The 13,796-nt window shown below is 43.2% G+C and overlaps 1 protein-coding gene across 1 annotated transcript in view; it reads left to right on the top strand.

Annotated features, from left to right (window-relative positions):
* Nucleotides 1-2,360: 2,360 nt before the first annotated feature.
* astn1 (astrotactin 1) overlaps nt 2,361-13,796 on the top strand; it is a gene marked incomplete at its 3' end in the record, with an annotated part of 1,033,675 nt that continues 1,022,239 nt past the window's right edge. The window contains exon 1 of the mRNA XM_079507194.1: nt 2,361-2,779. Within this exon, the coding sequence (XP_079363320.1) occupies nt 2,422-2,779 (358 nt within the window). The 5' untranslated portion in view covers nt 2,361-2,421. The remainder of the gene's footprint in view (nt 2,780-13,796) is intronic.

The raw sequence follows: 13,796 nt of genomic DNA, 5'->3' as shown, positions 1-13,796 counted from the left end.
TAAAGGGGTCCTTGGCGGCCTGGGCCATGGCTCACCGTGGCTGGTAATCCAGTCTGGCAGTGTGCCGCGGGTTCGACTCCCGATCCCGATGCGGCCTTTACTGCATGTCTTCCCCCCCATCTCTCTCCCTGTTTCCTGTCAGCCTACTGTCTGTCCCGCCATAAAAAATATAAAATAAAGGCGAAAGCCACAAAAAAAACATTTAAAATTGGTCCTTGGCCTGAACAACTTTGAAAACCCCTGCATAGGTTAGGTAGGTGATTTGAACAGTCAAGTGTTTTTTCATGGAGCAATATTGACACAACTTGCGTAGTGGTTATCTAGCTTTGGTACCAATTACACTAGTGTAATTGTTACCAATTACACTAATTAAGGCTCTATTCGGTGTAGCATTCCAGTGAGTGAGGCAAAATGCACAACAGTTATACTAGTACTTGTCTGACCCGAATCAGAATGGATCATCCATCCATCTTCAACCGCTTATCCGTAGTCGGGTCGCGGGGGGCAACAGCTCCACCAGAGTGTTCCAGACTTCCCTCTCCAGAGCAACATTAGTGACTTCCTCTTCGGGGATCCCGATACGTTCCATTTTTGGCCCAAAAACGTATTACAATTATATCTGGAGCCGCAAAATATGTTTGCTTTAATAAAGCAAACTTTAATTATACCACAGGTCGTTTCGAGGAAGCAATCTGATTGGTTGAAACAGCCTTCTAGCCGTGGGTTAAACCAGCACCATTCACCACCTAATCAAAACAAAGAATTCAGCTGCTCTGTTCTCCCAGAGCGCTAGCAAACTCGGTGGCTAGGCTAGCTAGTTTCTTGGGACATTTGTGGTCGTAGTGACTACATCTGTCATTAAAAAAATATATTCTTTCAGCGATTTTCTTAGTTTTAAGGGTAACTGTTGTATAATTGCAATATTACACTCGAGGGTGTGGGTTAACGTGATTATTGCCACTTCAGTGATGCTTGCGGAACTCGACTTTGTCTCGTTCCTCACCGCATCCCTGTCGTGGCAATAATCACGTTAACCCACACCCTCTCGTGTAATATTGCTTAATTATGTGATTTTTCTGGTGTTTCAATATTACATTTTATTGTTTGCTAATTTCTCAAAGCAAATCAAGTATACCAGTAAGCCATGCAGCATTGGTGGTGAGAACAACAAACAAAAGATATCTTAGCATTATTACATTCTTTATTTTTCCTTCATTAGATTTGTTTCTTATTTTTATCTGGTGTATAGGCAACATTGTTTTTGCAATATCAAAATGAAAGAATAACTTTATGCCTACTACAATAATAAATTATGATTAAAATATATTAAAAAGAAAAAGAAAACCTCTTATTAATTTTCAAACTGGGAGCCAGTCACGGGAGAGATGTGGCTCTAGAGCAGCAGGTTGCCTACCTGTCACATGACCATGTCCTTTCCTTCTCTAAGCTTCCTTGTTTTTGACCATCCTAAAATACTCACATACTCAAGGGCTGCTTTTAGGTGGAGGACTCTAATTGGGACGTACCACTTATCAGGAGTGTGGGGGCATTCTTCTATGTAAATTATATTATGAATGAAAAGAGTTGTTTTGCTAAACAAGATTCATATTCTTGTACCTTGTGGATTATGATTATGTCTGTAAGGTTTGGGAAATGTTTGACTTTGTATTTTCACTGCAAAGGCAATACATGCATATTGATGTTGATTGATTGATGTTGGTGAATAGATAGTCAATCTGTGCTCAAAACAGTTGGTTTGACCCAACCATATAAAGGACAGATCAGGTAGGGAGTGATTCCAGACAGTTTCAGAAGGGCTCAGTGCTGGATAGCTCTGCCCTTAGAGAACATAGCTCAGACTACAGCTGTTGATTTAAGCACACCCTCAGTAAAAGGTTTAGACTGTTATAGGCTTGAATTTGAGGCTTGTATTGTAAGTTTATTTTCCTTATCTTTTTTGTGATTTTTTTTTTTTAAGCATTATGTTTTAACTAAAAGAAGAATAAATCACCATCATTGCAATCTTTGGTGTGTCATTTCTGGTCACCTATAGCCCTCATCCAAACGAACTCATTCACAAGTGACTTAACTGAAGTAAAAAAAAAAAAAAAAGTATTTATATATAATATATATATACACACACACAATAAAATGAGTACTTTTGCCACCACTGCAAGAATAAGCGTGCATTTTCAACAACAGTGCGAGATCCCCCGGAAATCAGTGCACTGCTGTGAGCTCACTGGCTGCATTCCTCTCCTCTCCCTGCTCTCCTCTCCTCTCCTCTCCTTGCTCTCCTCTCCTCTCCTCTCCTCTCCTCTCCTCCACACACACAGACTGAAGCTGCTTCTATAGTGCGACCGTGTGTGTGCGACGGACGGACATCAAAACGAGACGCGAAGCGAATCATCCACAGTGGAGATGATGATGCTGGCGAACATGGGCTCGACATCACCGTGCATGTTTCGGCTGCTGTTCGCGTGGATTCCGCTGCTAATATCAGCCCTGGTTGTGGAAAACGTGCACGGTGGCATGAACAACCACAACAACGACCACCACCACGACCTGCAGGACCAGATGCTGAGCGCGGACATGGAGTGCAAGATGAAGAGCGTCACCGTGTCGGCGCTGCCGTTCCTGCGGGAGAACGACCTCTCCATCATGCACAGCCCGTCGGCCTCGGAGCCCAAGCTGCTCTTCTCCGTCAGGAACGACTTCCCCGGCGAGATCGTGGTCATTGACGACCTGGAGAACACCGAGCTACCCTTCTTCGTCTTGGGTGAGTAACACACATGTCCCTTTTTGATCCCTTCTCCGCATATCGTCGCACCGGCTCAACATGCATCTGTGCATATGTGCTGATTACACCTGAGCTCCAGCTGCAGCAATACAGGCATGTGTGGAAGTAACGCTAGCCTATCATAGCCAGCCAGCCAGCCTGGCTCCACTGTGGCTACATGGAATGATAACAACACACCCAACAATTCCAGTTTGTCTTGAATGAAAAGATCACGATCATGTCTCTAACAATCGTATTATAGCAACCATGCAGCCCGAGTCAAATGGCATGCAAATGGGTCTGTTGTTGCATCCTTGTAATTAGCCTCTGAGTCTAAATTGTGCAGCAGCAGCAGCAGCAACACACTGCATGCTGCTAGTATCTATGGCACCAGTTAGCAAGAAGCTGCTGCAGGCCACATATAGCATAACACAAGTGTTAAATGCTACATAACACAGACATCAAACTGGTGTGTGGGGGGGTGGGGTGTCTGTGTTCATAACGAGTGCACTCGTAGGCTACACTACACGTCCCTACTGGACACACGTGGTCACACATGTAGGCGTGTCATAAAATCAACACATTCAGCTGAGACTAGGCTACTAGCCTATAGTAGCCTCCTGTCACCTTAATGCAACCAATATAGCATGCCCTATATTATACCACTTTAGCATTCTTCTGTGTGTGCATTGTTTGACAAAGCAGCTAAATGCTTTTCACTATGTTTTGTTCCATAAAGTTGACAAACGACTATGCTGTACAACCTGTTCTCCTGATTGTTGTTGTGATCCTTCTGGTTGTTTGTGATGAAAGTCAACCATAGTCCAATAGTCAGAAGTTTGCATTCAAGTTACAGTCACAGTCTCAGTCAGTCAGTCAGTCAGTCAGCCAGTCAGTCAGCCAGCCAGCCAGCCAGCCAGCCAGTCAGTCAGCCCAACATACTTCAATAGAGGAACATGTGTGTGAAATGGTCATAATAATGTGTTGGCCACTGTCCATGGTGCTTACCAGTTCAGCACTGCTGTATGGAAAGCAGATTTTCTTGTGTGGGAGTGAGAGGGTATAGTTTTAGAACTTTGACTAGCTCTTAAACTCTCTTGACCTATATAACAGCATGGTATTGGAGACTTTATTGACTATCTCGTCTGTGCGTGTGTTTGAATTAGTGTTATTATTATTAAGGGACCAAGATGTCACGAAGTGACTTTGGTCACTTATTGTTTTTGTGTTTTTTTTTTCCTTCTCCTTCTTCTTCCGCCAAAAATTGCAGTTCTGGTGCAGTCGGTTTTCGTGAAACGCGGGAATCTGGTAGAGGGCCATGCCAAACGGTGACTATGCGAAGCCCATTACAATTGGCCAAAGGGTGGCGCTATAGCACTCGATTGAAAATGCAAACTTTGAACGTGCATATCTCATGAACCGTTTGACCGTTGGTAATGACACTTTGATACACATATGTGTCTCCTCATGCCGAACCACTTTCGTGTTCTGACTTTTGACCTCTGACCTTTAGATCACCCGCCATTTTGAATTATATGATAAACAGTTCAAATGTATCTAAAATGCACGAAAACTTCTACACGTGAACGTTGAACCTATACGGACAAGAAATCGTAGTTTTTCTGAGCCAATGAAAATTTCTGGTTTGTGAAAATTCTTCTTTTGTCCCTAATACATACATGCAGCGTCATATGCTTCTGCAACTGTACAGTATGGTAGAGGGTCATGCCAAATAGCACTGAAAGCAGTCTTACTCCAATAGGTCAAAGGGTGCTATGGCAATTTTTTGAAAATGAAACCTTTGAACAGTCATACCTCATGCCTCGTTTGTCCAAAAGTCATGGCACTCGTTTCCACTTGTTCCTTGACTCATGGGGAACACATGTGTCACTTTGATCAGTAAGCTCCGCCCTCGGATCTTCTGCCACTTTGAGCAGTTTAAAAAACGCTTATACCTGATTTTCTGTTTTTTTTTTTAGCAATTTGCATGAAATGTTCATTGTCTCTGTGTAGCTCAGTCAGTAGAGCTCTTGCCTTTGGACCACAAGGTTGTGTGTTCAAATCCGGGTACTGTCAACTCAGCTCGTCAGTCGCATTTGTGCATATTGTTCTTATTGCGTATTGTCTTTTTTCTTGGCCCCGCCTTATCGCTGCTTGCAGCTGTGTGTGTGTGTGTGTGTGTGTGTGTGTGTGTGTGTGTGTGTGTGTGTGTGTGTGTGTGTGTGTGTGTGTGTGTGTGTGTGTGTGTGTGTGTGTGTGTGTGTGTGTGTGTGTGTGTGTGTGTGTGTGTGTGTGTGTGTGTGTGTGAGAGAGTGTGAGTGACACTCACTCACTCACTCCATGTGTCCATCTGATGCGTTCCCCTGTTTATTCTGTTCATTGTTTTGAGGGGCGCCTCCTATGCCCAGTTTTCTGGGTCTGTGTGAACACAAACTTTGGCTTGTGATTGGCTGATCATCCCATAGTGATGATTCGATTGGCTGAGCAAAGTACAGATTGAAGATAAAAGTGAAGATGCCAAAAGTGATTGGCCGGAATGACATTTGTGGTGATTTGATTGGCGGAGCACGGAATGTGGTGATGGTTTTTGAGGGGTATGTCCAGCTTGTGTGTGTGTGTGTGTGTGTGTGTGTGTGTGTGTGTGTGTGTGTGTGTGTGTGTGTGTGTGTGTGTGTGTGTGTGTGTGTGTGTGTGTGTGTGTGTGTGTGTGTGTGTGTGTGTGTGTGTGTGTGTGTGTGTGTGTGTGTGTGTGTGTGTGTGTGTGTGTGTGTGTGTGTGTGTGTGTGTGTGTGTGAACATTAAATGCCATTGATAATGAATGGAAAGGCTTGAGTGTTTGTGTAAACACAAACATTGCGTAAACATAAACACAAACATTGAAGACGAAGGTGAGGAGGCAAATTCTCATTGGCCGGAATGAGATCATGCACAATGATGAGAGCGCCCCTCATTTCACACGGGTGTGATTTTTATATATAAAAAAATAACTCTTATTTTATTTCTTGCATGCTTTATAGCTGTATTGAGCTCACCACTTTTGGAACGGCTCCATTTCCGGGAAGTGAATTTCCCATTGATTTAGACGATTCATAAAGTCTTTACTATGAAGAGTTTAATGTCTGGAACAAAGGCGACCACCTATGAGATGAATCACGACCAAACTTGGATTCGGGTCAAAGCAACCCGAATCTACGTGGAAAACGGACGGAGAAAAAGACTCTGTAGGCCAACATTAATTATTTTTAAGAGTTAAGGAACTACTCATCCCATAAACCATTGCGAATGATATATTTCCAATGATTTCCAACCTAAACAGATGGTTTCTTCTTGCATTTGAACTTTGTCCTCAGCAATGAGCAATGAGCACTGCACAGGGACGCTATGGTTCATGTTAACCCCTTTTGGTGTTTTAAACATTATGTTATAATTTAGCTATTGAAAAATAGCAGATCTACAAGCTCATAGCGCGCCACCGAGTGGCGCGCTACGAGCTTGTAGGTCTGCTATTTTTGAAAAGTCGTTAAAATGTGGCGCAAATCATTGAATATATATTTCAGAGCGAACATTTTTAACTAAAATATTTGCTTCTGGGGGGTCCCTGGAACAACATATTTTGAGATGGGGGTCCGTGGCCCAATAGAGATAATTCTGGGGTTCCTTGACATGAAAAGGGTTGAGCACCACTGACATAGAAACATAGGTTTTTCAGAAAATTTTTTTGATTTAGAAGCCTTTTTTTATCGACCTCAGTCGATTGACGGAGCATACTGTAACTGGATAAATATAACGCTACTGATTTAATTGGAAGTTAATTGCCTTAATTATTTTACTAAGTACGAACATATTTGTATAAAACTGATGACATAAAGCGAGTGAAATGGAGAAAAGAAGGGAGAGCATATACAGCCATTTAGATGCACAAGAGTGTACAACATACAATTACATTGTATGTAATATAATGCGTTTTTTTATGTGCTTTGCTAATGGTAAACTATCTCTGCTTCTCGCATTCGTGCGTGCGTGCGTGCGTGCGTGCGTGCGTGTGTGTGTGTGTGTGTGTGTGTGTAAAAAGAAAAAAATCCATATAGTTACTGTAAAGTGCCCATGCATCACATCGCAAGCATTTCATGCTATATAGGTTGTATTGTAAGTAATGCAGGGCATGGCAGCATGCTGACGTTGTGTTGTTTTAGGCGAGGCCTGAGGCATGTAATGATGTTTCCACCTGAACTAGCTGGCTGTAGTGCCTGGGAATGCATCAGCCTCCTGTTTGCCAGCTTGCTTGGAGTGGGGAGGTTCAAATGATGTGTTTCCATTCAACCATCCCAGTGCATTCTCCTCACTAACCAGGATGTGTGTCACAAAGTAGCTGCCAGCTCTACTTCCACTGTTGGCTGGATTTATTGTGGGGACCCAGTGGGGTTGGGCTGGTTTGCAGTTGTTGCCTCATTTCCTTTGCAAAAGCTCCCTTTTTCAACACATTGGACAAGTTGTGATTCTTTATACCTGGTGGGGAGTGGGCCAACAAAACTGGCCATGGTACTGTTTTGGGACGGGGCCTGAGAGCATGACCAGCACTTGTGAATTGAAGATTGTGGTGGATTATTCAGAACTCACATCAGAGAAATCATCAAGGTAGAGAGTGGACTGAAACAATGTCACTTTATTACAAAGACTGGTCTGTACCCGCCCAGGGAGGAAGCACGTATGCAAGCCCTCCTGAGCCCTTTACATTTCTCTCTCTTATACACAATGACAGAGCAGAGAATACATGGGAGGTGTGGTCAGTGGTCAGTAGACATGGTCAAACATGGGTCTTATGTAAGAATAGGTCATCTGACAGACAACCAACAGGTGGAAGCCTTGCTTCCTATGTTTCCAAGGCAGTGTAGTATTCTCATCTTCAAAATCCTATTACAAGATTTGCAGAACATGCTTGAAAGATTAGCAGATTCATCTCCTGAGAGTGCATCTGTAAAGTTGTTGGGGTGGCAGTGGCTCAGGGAGAGAGTGACCGGATGGGAACCGTGAGTGTCGAAGTGTCCTTGAGCAAGACATTTCCCCCGATGTGCAGGTTGGTGCCTTGCATGGTTTCCTCCGGCATCGGTGTGTGAATGTATGTGTGTGAATTTGTGAATGCAATGCACAATCTATATAAAGCACTTTGGATATTCCCCAGTTCAAATATGATTATTTTGGGGGGTCAAGACCTGAAAAGGTTGAGAACCACTGTTACTGTGCTGTGTGGAGGGTATTGCTGTACTAAAGTATGCTGAGAGAAGGCCTTGCTGAGCATAATGCCCTTAGAATTAGGAGCCATGATTAGCCCATGGCTATTGGCTAGACACTTAAGGAACCATGATTAGCCCATGGCTAAGTGACACTTAAGTGAATCTCACGATGCTAATGCGTCGTTATTGTGCATGGAGAACATTGAACACAATTTACTAATTTCAATTCAGGCATTTAGCAGATGTCCTTATCCAGAGTGACTTACAGGCATTTAGCAGATGTCCTTATCCAGAGTGACTTACACATGCATAGCAGATGTCCTTATCCAGAGTGACTTACACATGCATAGCAGATGTCCTTATCCAGAGTGACTTACAGATGTCCTTATCCAGAGTGACTTACACATGCATAGCAGATGTCCTTATCCAGAGTGACTTACAGATGTCCTTATCCAGAGTGACTTACAGATGTCCTTATCCAGAGTGACTTACAGATGTCCTTATCCAGAGTGACTTACAGATGTCCTTATCCAGAGTGACTTACTGATGTCCTTATCCAGAGTGACTTACAGATGTCCTTATCCAGAGTGACTTACATATGTCCTTATCCAGAGTGACTTACAGATGTCCTTATCCAGAGTGACTTACAGATGTCCTTATCCAGAGTGACTTACAGATGTCCTTATCCAGAGTGACTTACAGATGCAATGTCAGAGCCGGCTGCACGAAGCATTGTCAACAAACGGCAAGGTAGAGTAGACAGTAGAGTGCAAAGAAAAGCAATTCAGGGCCTGGGCCGTGGCTCAGTGGTCCAGGCACCTTGGCTGGTAATCCAGTCTGGCAGTGTGCCGCGGGTTCGACTCCCGATCCCGACTGCATGTCTTCCCCCATCTCTCTCCCCCATTTCCTGTCAGACTACTGTCTATCCCTCCATAAAAATATATAAAATAAAGGCGAAAGCCACAAAAAAAAAAGAAAAGCAATTTAGGCCCTTTCCCAATTCCTTTTTTAACCCTACCCCTCAGCCCTTGTCCCTTCCCCTTATCCCTTGCCCCTTCCCCTTGTCCCTACATAATGAGTGTCAAGGGAATTTAGGAATTGGAACGTCCCTAAATATTGAACGTCCCTTGTAGATATTGATATACAACCTGTTCTCAGAAAATAGCTGATCTGCAAGCTCACTACAGGCCAGTGGTCCCCAAACTTTTTCATGTCAAGGACCCTCAAATTGACAATAATTTGCCCGCAGACCCCTATTTGAAGAGATATGCCAGGGACCCCATAGATCTTTACGAATCTAGCAGTGTCACAGACCGCCAGTGTGACATGCATTAGTCCATGGACCCCCATTTGATGGCATTTCTGTCTCTGGGACCCCCAATTTATATTGTAAAATCAATGTTAATTAACTCTGAGAGTGTACAAATGGACCCTTATGAGTCCATTTGGTTCCAAACTATTATTTAGCTGGGGACCCCCTAGCTACCTCTCTGGACCCCCTCTGGGGGTCCCCATAACCCACTTTGGAAACCACTTTCCATAAGCTGTAGATTGGCTATTTTGGGAGAAGAGATGGAACGTAAACATTGCTGTGGTTATGATGAAATAAATACATTGTAATTTTGTCTCATCTTGGTAGCCCACCAGAATGTAATTCAGCTAGATATAGCTCATTCTGACACCTGCTCAACAGTTGTACCTGATTCATTGATTATTGTATTAACAATACAGGGTTAGAAAAAGGAAAAACAATTTACAGTATAGAAAGAAGGGGCTGTGGTCACTGTGTTCATTGTTTTTAATATCATTAAGAACAGTCATTTTCTATCATGTCCTATGACAAGTCGTGGTATGCTACATGTGATATGAATGACAATGTTTCAAATTCAACAACATTTAGGACAATGAAAATGCCATCGTGATTCATCTCCATCCAATGTACAGGCTGTACAGCAGCTTGCAGTCTGTTCCATAGCTGGTTTGCCTGGGGGGAAAAACAACACCATTGCTAATTAGTTATGTAACTTTTGCAACTTGTGGGGATTAGCATAACATTGGTCATGATAAAACCATACCAGCTATCACTGCAGCGAGTAGCCAACGTTATGCAGCGACAGCGTTATGTGTACAGTAGGCTATTTCACGGCTTTTAAGAGCTCCAAAACTGCGGAATGTTGACATATCGTGTTCTGGGGGGTCGGACTGATGCCTGCTAGTTAAGCTAGTTTGCATCTGAGTTGTTCCACCGGGGAACCGGCGGTAAATTAAAAATTAAAAAGCGCCGATGCCAAATTAATGGTTAATGTTACCGTAACGTTGTATGAATGCCGTAGCATATCGTTAGTTCAAGTGAGGTAACGTTAACCTTTGCTAGAGATTGCGGTATTTTTGGCGATGCAGATTGTTAACACATTCAAATAATATTGGTTATTATCATATTCTTCCATAATAAAGGACGAAAAAGGCGTCTTACCTCGTCCGCCTTCCGCCTTTCTGTGTTGTCCCTCCGTTTTAAGTCTGGTCGCAATGTCCCTTCGCTTGAAGGGGATCCTAACCCTCGCACTCGGCCCTAACCCTCGCTCCAAAGAGAATTGAGAAAACCCTTCCTCCTCACGTGAACGCGCATCAGCAAGGGGAAGGGCTAAGGGCCATGGAGAAGGGGGGAATTGGGAAAGGACCTTTGTGTGTATTTAAAGCCAATCATCTGGGGACACCCCCCCAAAAATCATCTGGGAACCCCTGTCACTGTGGGTCCAGTGAGCCAGTGCTGTAGAGATGGGTGTGGTGTGGTGTGGTGTGGTGTGGTGTGGTGTGGTGTGGTGTGGTGCGGTGCGGTGCGGTGTGTGTAGTGTAAAGCAGGTCGAAACGTGGTGGTATTGTGTAAAGTCAAGAAACCAAATGCCAGACAAACAAATCAAGGCACTCGGGACTCGTGAGAGAGGAGCCAAACTGTGAGGCGGGCGAGCTTTTAGAGGCTATGGGGTTATGTAAACCCAGGGCAGCTGTCCTGAATCATCCTGATGGCTCTCTGGCCCCGTCCTATACCTGGTACACACACACACACACACACACACACACACACACACACACACACACACACACAAACACAAACACAAACACAAACACAAACACAAACACACAGCACAATGCTCAGGCTAAGACCAAGCTACCCGAGGGCTATATGAAAACAAGCCCAAAAGCAGCGACTATGGGCCATTGGGCCCATATTATGACGAGAGATCTGTTGTGGCTGCAGATATCTTTCCATCATATCTATTGTACAGTAAATTCTGGGCGCTACACTTCCTCTGCCAACCTGGGGAGAGCAATGGACTGTACCTCATGCTTCCTTCTATGCATGAGGAGTCTTTTCACCTGACAGTGAGTTTCCCCGGTTATAGCGCGTATAGAAGGAACACGTTAATTCCAACCCGTTCCTTTCCCCTCCATCAGGCGCCCCGGCTGGCCAGGGGGAGGCAGTATATAGAGAGCAGGATTACTATTTTTGTGAGGGTACCTACCCTAGTTTGATGTTGCTTGATGGTCAGTGTGCCATATCAACATTCATTTAACTTGAAGTTCTTCTGTTAAAGTTATAGTCTAATGATCATTAGACTATAACACTGCATCTCCCAGACTCTCCCAGACTCTCCCAGACTCTCCCCAGTCAACAGTATCATTTTGAATGAATGCAGAAAAATGTGCAGGATGTAATTTGTATATTACGTGAGGGGACTTAATTAGACTGACTAAACCTTTTTTGAATATATATATTTTTTTGTATGGGTGCCAGCCCCTCCTATACACAGGTGTAATGTTTGTCTTTAGTTCAATGTTTGTTTTGTAAACGCCGTTGACAATGAAGGGAAAATTGTCATAATGTGCCTCATTACATCATATTGTCTCTTTATTGTTAATGGCGTTTAATGTTTGTGTTGGCACCGTTTGTTTTAAAACCTCACCATTACATCACCTAATCAACATGAGTTAGACTTTAATATATTGGCGCCCCTCACTTCACACAGGTGTGATTTTTAATAAACCTCTCTCTTACATTGATGCCAGTGTGCCAGTGATCACCCTATAGTCCACTGGGCCAAGGGACATGCCTTCCCCTGGTATATAGGCTAAAATAACAGATATAATTGATGTCATCCAGTGCTACTATGCCATTTATTTCACTATACTTGTGCCTAAATTATGTTAGTTAGTGGCAAATAAACTCCCCATGAATCTTGGAATCTGCATAATTATTTTGTCAGATGTTTAGCATTTTGTTTTGTGTAGGAAATAACAGAGGAAGAATTTCCTGCAAACAAGGCTGAATAGATGCAGATGGGAATACTTAACAAACGCTAGCCCCTGATTATTGTTGACGTTTTTCTTTTTTGAGTGGTGTAAACCACTCCTACAACTGGCTTTTGTGTGCAGAAAAAAATGAGCATGGTTGCTATGTTCAAAATAATTTCTGACGTAATTAAATCACACCCGGGTGAACTGGATGACCGTAGCAACCATGGTCATTTTCTCTGCACAGAAAAAGCCAGTTGTGAAATCACATCCGGGTGTGATTTCATTACGTCAGATCAGAGCTGATCAGGCTACATAATACCTTACCTTATTTCATTACGTCAGACATTACGTCAGACCACAGCTGATCATGCTATATAAAACCTTACACCACTCAGTTCACACGGGTGTGATTTTTTTTAACCAATTCTGGACGGGAACCCCTTTTGGTGTTTTAACTAAGCATTATGTCATACTTTAGCTATTGAAAAATAGCAGATCTACAAGCTCATAGCGCGCCACCGAGTGGCGCACTACGAGCTTGTAGGTCTGCTATTTTTGAAAAATAGTAAAAATGCGTCACAAATCTTTGAATATATATTCTTTCAGGGCGAACGTTTTTTTATTTCGACGTCAGGCCATAATGGGTTAATAAATCTCATGCACAGCCGTGAGAACATGAGGAGCCCCCCCGAACGGTTTAAACCATCGGAGAGCTAATTGGACAATAGCTATTCATAACGGGTAGGCAAATGGGCGAAAGCAGACAAACATCAACAGCCACTACGGCGTCCGCTGTTACATATTAACCCATTTAGGCCCTGACGTCGAAATAAAAAAATATGTTGTTCCAGGGACCTCAACAGAAGCAAAGAATTGACTTAAAAACGTTCACTCTGAAATAATATATATTCAAAGATTTGTGCCGCATTTTCACGATTTTACAAAAATAGCAGACCTACAAGCTCGTAGCGCGGCACTCGGTGCCGCGCTACGAGCTTGTAGGTCTGCTATTTTTCAACAGCTAAAGTATATCATAATGCTTAAAACACCAAAAGGGGTTCCCGTCCAGAATGGGTTAATCAGCTTGGAATTCTCGCTGATGTTTCCTTCGGTGATTTACTCTCTCCACTGGGACGGAAACTTTTAACCCATTAAGACCTGAGGACGATTCTACAAAATGTCTCCTAAAATCATGACAGTTTTCTGAAAAACCTCATGTTTTCTATTATATTCTATATGGTTCTCAAACATTTTCATGTGAAGGACCTCCAATAATAATATGAAATTGGCCGCCGAACCCCCCAGAAGCAAAGACTATAGTAAAAACACTCTTTGCGCCATATTTTCACGATTTTTCAAAAATAGCAGATCTACAAGCTCATAGCGCGGCACCGCGCTATGAGCTTGTAGATCTGCTATTTTTCAATAGCTAAAGTATAACATAATGCTTTAAAACACCAAAAGGGGTTCCCGTCCAGAATGGCTTAATGAAT

This window comes from Electrona antarctica (assembly GCF_951216825.1).
Source record: "Electrona antarctica genome assembly, chromosome: 1".
In the NCBI taxonomy this organism is placed as follows: domain Eukaryota; kingdom Metazoa; phylum Chordata; class Actinopteri; order Myctophiformes; family Myctophidae; genus Electrona; species Electrona antarctica.
The sequence above is the reverse complement of the archived record's forward strand: the minus strand, read 5'-3'. Positions and strand labels throughout refer to the sequence as shown.